The sequence below is a fragment of the Nestor notabilis genome, unplaced genomic scaffold, assembly GCF_000696875.1.
Source record: "Nestor notabilis isolate BGI_N333 unplaced genomic scaffold, ASM69687v1 scaffold13406, whole genome shotgun sequence".
In the NCBI taxonomy this organism is placed as follows: domain Eukaryota; kingdom Metazoa; phylum Chordata; class Aves; order Psittaciformes; family Psittacidae; genus Nestor; species Nestor notabilis.
In genome coordinates this window covers 1-8,043 of record NW_009934309.1, presented here as the reverse complement: position 1 = coordinate 8,043, position 8,043 = coordinate 1, and the positions used below count along the sequence as shown (strand labels likewise).

Genomic DNA, 8,043 nt, shown 5'->3' with positions numbered 1-8,043 from the left:
TTTTGGGGGGGGGGGGAGCTTATATCTTCAGTCCTGAATTCTAAAGTCTAAACCTGCCATTTTAGCTTGGAAAGGGTGTGAGTTTTCAGGGACTGGAAACAGAGTAGATGGTGTGCCAGATGTGCTGGTTGGTAGTTTGCCTTTGTCTACTAGTCTAGTTCTTACTGCTATGGGTAGGTCACTTGCCTGTGTCCAGAGCGTCCTGAATTGTTGATCACACCGATGACCAACCTGGTGGTAACTGTAAAGTTATGTTCAACTTTTCTTCCCATTTGTTCTTTATTACCGTCTTATCTTAAAAGATAACCACCCAGTGCTGTCTATGATGTGATGCTGACTTCAGTAATATAATATAAAAATAATTGGTTGTACTATAAGGAGTTAGGGGGAAACCTATTTGTCAGTAATGACAAGAGTTCTGATTTTTCTTTTTCAGGATGCATTACAGAGGTTAACTGAAATATTAAACTTAAGTGGAGCTGCTGCTTGCCAGGATGCTTGTCACCCTGCCAGACACCGGAATACAACGGCCGTGCTGGGCTGCTTAGCAGAGAAGTTAGCAGGTAAAGCCCAGGGATTCTTTGAGAAACTTGCACTTGGCTCACTGAGGCACTGTCTGCTGTAGCACCCCTGCAGCAAACTAGTTCAGAAATGTTGCCTTAGAACTGAATAATGTTTTGCATCAAGGGTAGACCTCGTGATAATCTACTGTGTGATTAAAACATTGAGCACTCCCTAGGTTGGGTCTGAATGAGTCATTCACAATCCCAGTTATTTGAAAAGCTCAAATCCTTCTGATGCATGGTTAGTGATGGTGGGTCAGTGTTTGTTTATGGTATATTGCCTCAGCACTGGTCACCAGTCTCTTCTGTGGACCTACTCTGGCTGTGCATGAATTACTGAGGACGTGTAGTTCTTTTGCCAGTAGACAGGAGTATCAAATTAGTAGACTTGGAAGCTGTAGAGAAACAAAAAATACTTTTTTTTTTTTTTTTTTCTGCCAAACATGTATTGCTCTATTGTAGGTCACAGAAAATATTTTCTCTTTTATGTTACTTGAAAGAAAATTGCTGGGATTCTATTTTAAGGTGTCTTCTCATATAGAAAAAAATTGTATTCCCTGCTATTTCTAATACCATGCTGGAAACTAATGATTAAGTTTCCTTCCCAATGATGGTTTGGTTTTTATCAAGTATTTTGCTCATTTTCTGAAAGTGGACAGGAAAAGGAGCAAAAGTGGTTGTCTGGCATCACCTGCTTATTAGAAAAATTCAGTATTTCTGTAAAAAAAAAATTAAAGAAAAAGGGCAGGAAGCTTTTTCATACAATAATTCTTCTACTCTCTTATACTAGGTCAAAATGAGATACTGCCTCTATTTTTGTCTTAGTGAACAGATCTTTCTGTATCAGCTCAGGCAGCAAATATGTTTAATGCTGTGTTGGAACCCACTGCAGTTTATTGAGTTCATAGATGTCAGAGTTGGATTCTATTGTACCTCTCTTGATAAAACAGTATTTTTAATGCTGTGTTGGAACCCACTGCAGTTTATTGAGTTCATAGATGTCAGAGTTGGATTCTATTGTACCTCTCTTGATAAAACAGTATTTTTAATGCTGTGTTGGAACCCACTGCAGTTTATTTGAGTTCATAGATGTCAGAGTTGGATTCCATTGTACCTCTCTTGATAAAACAGACAGTATTTCAGGGATTTTTTTTTTTTTTTTTTCCCCTAATTGGTTGCCTGCTATGGTGCTGCTGCAAATTAACTATCAGGCTACATCAGATGCTCAGTTTTACTTATTTTGGGCTACTGATCAATAGAACTGGTCTTTATACATTAATTCTGGAAGAAAAGGGAGCCAGTTTCTTTTGAAAAGTAATGAGCATGAAAATACTAAGCAGAGACTGGTGGAGTCTTACTTTAAATGTATACCGCATAGTTGACTGGAAATGATGATGATTGTTGTACACTGGGACTTGGACCTGCTCAAGCAAGTCTAGGGGAGGCCACAAGAATGCTTTGACAGCTGAAGCACCTCTGCTCTGGAGGCAGGCTGAGATAGCTGGGCTTGTTCAGCCTGGAGAAGAGAAGGCTCCAGGGAGACAGACCTTAGAGCAACTTTCAGTGTCTAAAGGGGCTACAACAAACCTGGAGAGGGGCTTTGGACCTCTAGGGACAGGATGAGGGCAATGGCTTTAACCTGACAAAGGGGAGATTGAGATGAGATCCCAGGAAAGAAGTTCTTTCCTGTGAGTGTGGTGAGGCCCTGGCACAGGTTGCCCAGAGAAGCTGTGGCTGCCCCATCCCCAGCAGTGTTGAAGGCCAGGTTGGACGGGGCTTGGAGCAACCTGGTCTAGTAGAAGGTGCCCCTGCCTTGGACACCTTGGGTGTTGGAACTGGATGAGCTTTAAGGTCCCTTCTAACACAAACTGTTGATGAATTCTACATTATAATTCTACTTTAGTGAAAAGTTCTTGTTCTTTAATTTTTGTCTTACATTTAAAAGATCCGTGCCATGAAGAGTATATGGTAGTTCCATGGATGTGTTTAACTTTTAATGTTCTTGTAGGTCCTGCAAGCATAGGCTTACTCAGCCCAGGCATATTGGAATATTTACTTCAGAGCCTGGTAAGTGTCTTCCATCTTTTTGTATGTATCTGTACAAAGCAATTATAATGCATTTTTTTGTTGTTATTGTGAAAAGTTAGGGTCATATGTAGTAAATATGGGTTATGTATGTTACAGAAAGTTGAGATTCCAGAGAGTCCCTGGGATCTCCATCCTTGGAGATAATTAGAAGTCAATAGGACAAGGCACTGAGCAGCCTGATCTCAAACCAGCTCTCCACAGGAGGCTGAACTAGAGGAGCTGTGGAGCTCCCCTTCAACCTAAAGCATTCTTTGACAGACTAACAGCTTCTCCTACCCATCTGTGCTGGATATTTATTAAATAACTTTTCTTCCTGCCCATGTTTAGAACTTCCAGTCCCATCCTACAGTGATGCTTTTTGCACTAATAGCACTGGAGAAGTTTGCACAAACAAGTAAGTATTAGCCTGATACTGCTTTTAACAGACATACTACGGCTTCTGCTGCATAATTGTCACTTAGGAGCATGAGAGGCTGGGTTGGTGTAAACACAAATACGGAAGAGAAATCTTTGCCCACTTACAGACAAGAAATAATTATTGCTTTACTGACATCCCTCTACCCCTGCAAACTTTTGAGATATTTGCTGAAACTCGGCACAGTCCTTCCCAGTTGGAAATTGCTGTAGAAGGACTTATGCCATGAGGCTTTTGTCACTGAAATAAATCTATTACAGGTAGAGAAGAGCTATGATCAGGTATCTGTAGGCGTGATAAAATACTTACTGCTTTAATGACACCCCGCCCACAAACCATTAAGAGGTTTGTGGAAACTCAGTCCTTTCCAGCTTCAAAATTGCTACATGAAGACTTAGGACATGAGACCTTTGTTATTTGAAAGGAAATAAGTATCTATCAGAGATGGAGAACAGCTGTGATTATAATAGTCTCTTGGTACAGCTCTGTGCTGAGGAGTGGTATATCTGAGCGCAAAGTTAATGCATGTCTGCTTGGGAAAGAATTTCATGCTGTTTGTAATACGATGTTTAAAGGGGGGTTTCTGCTGCATTTGTAGAATGTTACTATCTTTAACTGAACTCTTCACTAGTTTATAGCATTTATTCTTTTTGCTGTCATTGCAGGTGAAAATAAAATGACAGTTTCTCAATCGTGTATTAGCAACCAACTGATCCTGCTCGAGAAATGGGCAGATAATCCAGACTATTTAAAACGCCAGGTTGGGTTCTGTGCCCAGTGGAGTTTAGACAATCTGTGTAGGTATAAGAAAGGGATGGAATCACTTAATATTAAACACTTCTCCAGAGAGATGGAGGACTACTTTTGTGTTTGTTTTGTATAAGCACTTACTGCAAATATACCTGACTGCATTTGTAACCATGCTCAAAAAAAAAAAAGGGGGGGGGGGGGGGAGGTGGGCAAATAAATGCAGTGTAATTGCATGGAAAGGAAATTTTGGCAAGGAAAATATTTGTGAAAGGAAGTGGTTTGTACTCTGCAAGTTGGAGCTGCAATGAAAGTTCTTTGCATGGTATTTCCTGTAACCCATGCTTCAGCAGATGTGCTGAATAGCTAAAGAGTGCAGCTCTGTCTCTCGAACAGCTGGATTACTGACATTCTGGTGACAGTCACTAGTGTGATCACACCACAGCAGTGCACAGTCTCAAAGAATTATTAAAGACTTCTTGATGTAAAGATACAGCCTTGTGATCAGAAGTGAAGAGTGTTTGAGAAAGTACTTGACAAGATCTTCCTTTTGGATGATCAATAATCATCAGATTTGCTTGTTTAGTTGTGATTTGGAAGGTGCCATTCTAAAGACCTTGTAGTTTCTAATGCCTTTTGGGTAAATTTGAGTAAAAGGTCTTGTTGGGCTTTAGCCATCTTATGGAAGGCCAATGTCAGTTGTGTTTAGTAAATATATGTGTAAGTGTGTGGCAAGCTTGGGATGTCTGAAGTGTCTTAGTTTACAAATCTGAGATCTTACCATGCATGTGTCAGCAACTTAACACCTGGCAAGATAAATACTTCTGATCCTTCCATGTGAAAAGGGGATGCAGGGAGAAAGAGCTGTTTTGGCTCAGTTCAAGTTTCTTGTTTTCCCCTTCTTTTCCTTCCTCGTGACCAAAATCTGTGGTGAATCGGAAGAACTCTTCCCAGCTGTATATACAAATACAATTATAAATCGTGAAGCAGTGGCTTCTTGGTATGAACTTAGATGCCTTATGTTTGCCTGTGGGTTTCCTGATAGAAGAAACTAGACAGTATGAGCTCTAGTCAGAGGTCTAGGTCATACTCTCACGTTTAGAGGATATTTAGCATGCAGATTTTTGGAAGTGGTGTTGTTTTCATGCTGCAAAATGTCAATACCTCATTCAGGTATGCTAAAAATTAATTGGATCCTAGAGAGATTGATTGCGCAGGTGTGAAATGATTAAAATACAGGTCTGCTGCGGCTGTGATTAAAACAAGTTTTCTTTTGCAGTTTTAAAAGAAGGCAGGCAGTTTACATATGAGAAGGTTGACTTGACCAACATTAGGGCTATGCTGAACAGTAATGATGTCAGTGAATACCTGAAGATCTCTCCACATGGATTAGAGGTAGGATATATTTTCATGATTCCAAGCTAAAAAGGAGCCTGAAGAAAAGGCAGGTTTTAACTCTTTTTGATTGTACTTGCTCCTGTTATTTCCTGGAATGAATCAAAATTCTCTGCTAGCTTTGTTTAGAAGCTTTGCTTTGTCAGAGGGTCCTAACATCGCTACACTGATCTCAGCTGGAGAAATGTTCGCACTAAAGTAACACCCGTAACTGTGCCTCATAACTTCAGAAGAGTGATGAGGATCCTAGAATCCCAGACTAGTTTGGGTTAGGAGGAACCTTAAAGCTCATCCAGTTCCAACCCCCTGCCATGGGCAGGGACACCTTCCACTAGACCACGTTGCTCCAAGCCCCTGTGTCCAACCTGGCCTTGAACACTGCCAGGGATGGGGCAGCCACAGCTTCTCTGGGCAACCTGTGCCAGGGCCTCACCACCCTCACAGGGAAGAACTTCTTCCTGAGATCTCATCTCAATCTCCCCTTTGCTAGGTTAAAGCCATTCCCCCTTATCCTGTCCCTACAGGCCCTTGTTACAAAGTCCTTCTCCAAGGATGCTTAAGAGGCAGCTGGCTTTTCATGCATTTTGACTAAAATTGTTCATAAAGTGTAATTCCTATGGTTTGTCCTGTCTAGTCTTGAAAAGCCCATAGCAGCAGGATTTTTGTCTCAGCCACGTCGCTTTTTTTCTTCCCCTCCCCCGCCCCACCCCCGAACTTGTTTGACTACTGACACATGGATTTTCATTCATTAACATTCAATACCTCTTTGTCTTTCATACAGGAGTTAGCTAACAGCCAGTGACCTGGGTCTTCCTGTCCTGGCTGTCTTAGTCTTTAAATCGACTGTCAACGTCCTACTTTTAATTCTTTCCCCTGTGGCTTACCACTGAACAACTATCAGTCTTGCCTACTCAGTAGTTTGTGTGACAATGAGTGCTATAAAGAGAAGTCACTTTCTGTCCGAAATGCCTCTAAAATTATGCTGGTGTATTCTTATATGCCAGAAACCTGATCCAGGGAAGAAAGGGGTTTGTTTGAATGCTAATTTTGTAGAAGCTTAATTTTTGGTTTGGTTTTGGCAGGCTCGATGTGATGCCTCATCCTTTGAAAGTGTTAGATGTACATTCTGTGTCGATTCTGGAGTTTGGTACTATGAAGTTACAGTTATTACTTCAGGAGTGATGCAGATAGGATGGGCTACCAGAGACAGCAAATTTCTCAATCATGTGAGTACATGTCTTCTAGCTGATGATATAACTTCAATATTTTCCTACTTACAGCTAAGAACATAGTTCTGGTTATTCTGTGGCAGTAACTGAGCATTTGTGTGTTTCCTTTGATTCTTTCGTACTTTTGTGAAGCTTTGTTTGCTGAATGCAGTGGTACAAGAGAAAGCTGCATGTTCACTGACAGACTGAAACTGTTCATGCAAGTCAGGTGTAGCTGCTAGCAGTGGCAGCTTGTTACTGACTTGCTGTTGTCTGGAAGCTTCAGGAAAATTATTTCTTATTTCTTGTGGCTTAGTCTCTTGGAAATTCTTTAGGTAAGTGGTTGTTACTGTCTGTCGGGTTTGGAAGTAAACCATTACTCACCTGGAACCAGCAGACTACCACATACTTGCTCTTACACAGGTCACCAAGCAGCCATTTGATTATCCTGTTTAATACAAGGGAAATAACTACTTCAGTACATGGTATGTCGTTGGATCTATTGGTAATGGCAATATGGTACAATTTGGCTGTGACAGCTTCCCCTTTTTTTTTTTTTTTTTTTTTTTTAAGTAAGGATTACAAAAAGATGAAACCGTTTTTGCCTTTATTCTTATAGTATAGCATAAGTACACCATCTTATTTTATAGTTTGCTTTCCTCTCCCTCTCATCCAGATAACTTAGTATCTTATTCTTAATTCTAAGTATTCTTCTTCCTACTATTTTACTTTTAAAATCAAGTACGTAGTAGCATTAAAGCAGAATGATTCATGTGCACATGAAGTTCTAGCCTATAGTCAAAGAATAATCTTGACTGTTGGTAGAAATGTAACTAGGACTTCTTTCTTCTTAATTCTTAGTGATAACTCTGTATGCCTGTTGTAAACTCAGTATGCTATAGCATAATTTACTTCAGTATTTCCATAATCCTAAGAAAGTAGAATGATTACTGCCCAAAAAACTTGTCTGCTTCAGCTTAGGGAAGACTTTGCATATGATCAGCCTTCCAAACTTTAACGGAAGTTCATCCAAGTGCAAGGTAGAATTGCAGTACAGAAGGCGAGTGTGGCTAGCCTACCACCACTGAGCACAGTGGAAATAACAGTGCTAGGATTTTAAGTTGACATTACTACTGGATGAGCTTGTGTAAGAAATGTACCTGTAGCCCTTTTATTGTTGTAATTGCATGGCTTCCTATTCCTACTTTGAATTTAATTTAGGAGAAGAATTATATTTATCTATTTAATGTAGAGAAAAGTTTCTGATTATTATAGAAAATGTCATACTATAGCTGGGTCAAATGCAGAAGCTAATATTAAGATAGGCTAAATAGATACATGTGAGTAAATACTGGTGGTGGGGGATATGAGAGAAATACATCACGGACATGAAACAAACACCAGTGGAAAGAAACCCAAGGAATGAGAGAGTAGCTTTTCTCACCATTTAACTTCAGTCTTCCTGTGAGTTCAGTCATCTTGCTCCATCTCTCCTAATTATTCATGTAAATACCATTGTCCTCTACTTGTATATAACATGTTGATCACATCCACAGTCCAGTCCTGCATTTCTACCAGGTTTATACAGACCTGCCCTGATGTCATGGTTTAAGCCCAGCCGACAACT

At 40.3% G+C, this 8,043-nt stretch overlaps 1 protein-coding gene across 1 annotated transcript; it reads left to right on the top strand.

Moving 5' to 3' along the window:
- Positions 1-436: 436 nt before the first annotated feature.
- Positions 437-6,434, top strand: LOC104407875 (RING finger and SPRY domain-containing protein 1-like; the record flags this gene model as incomplete). The annotated part of the gene is made up of 6 exons (XM_010017268.1): positions 437-563; positions 2,572-2,630; positions 2,979-3,045; positions 3,732-3,863; positions 5,093-5,208; positions 6,291-6,434. Coding segments are annotated over 6 exons (645 nt in total), but the record flags the coding sequence as incomplete, so codon positions are not given.
- Between the last annotated feature and the right edge of the window lie 1,609 nt (positions 6,435-8,043).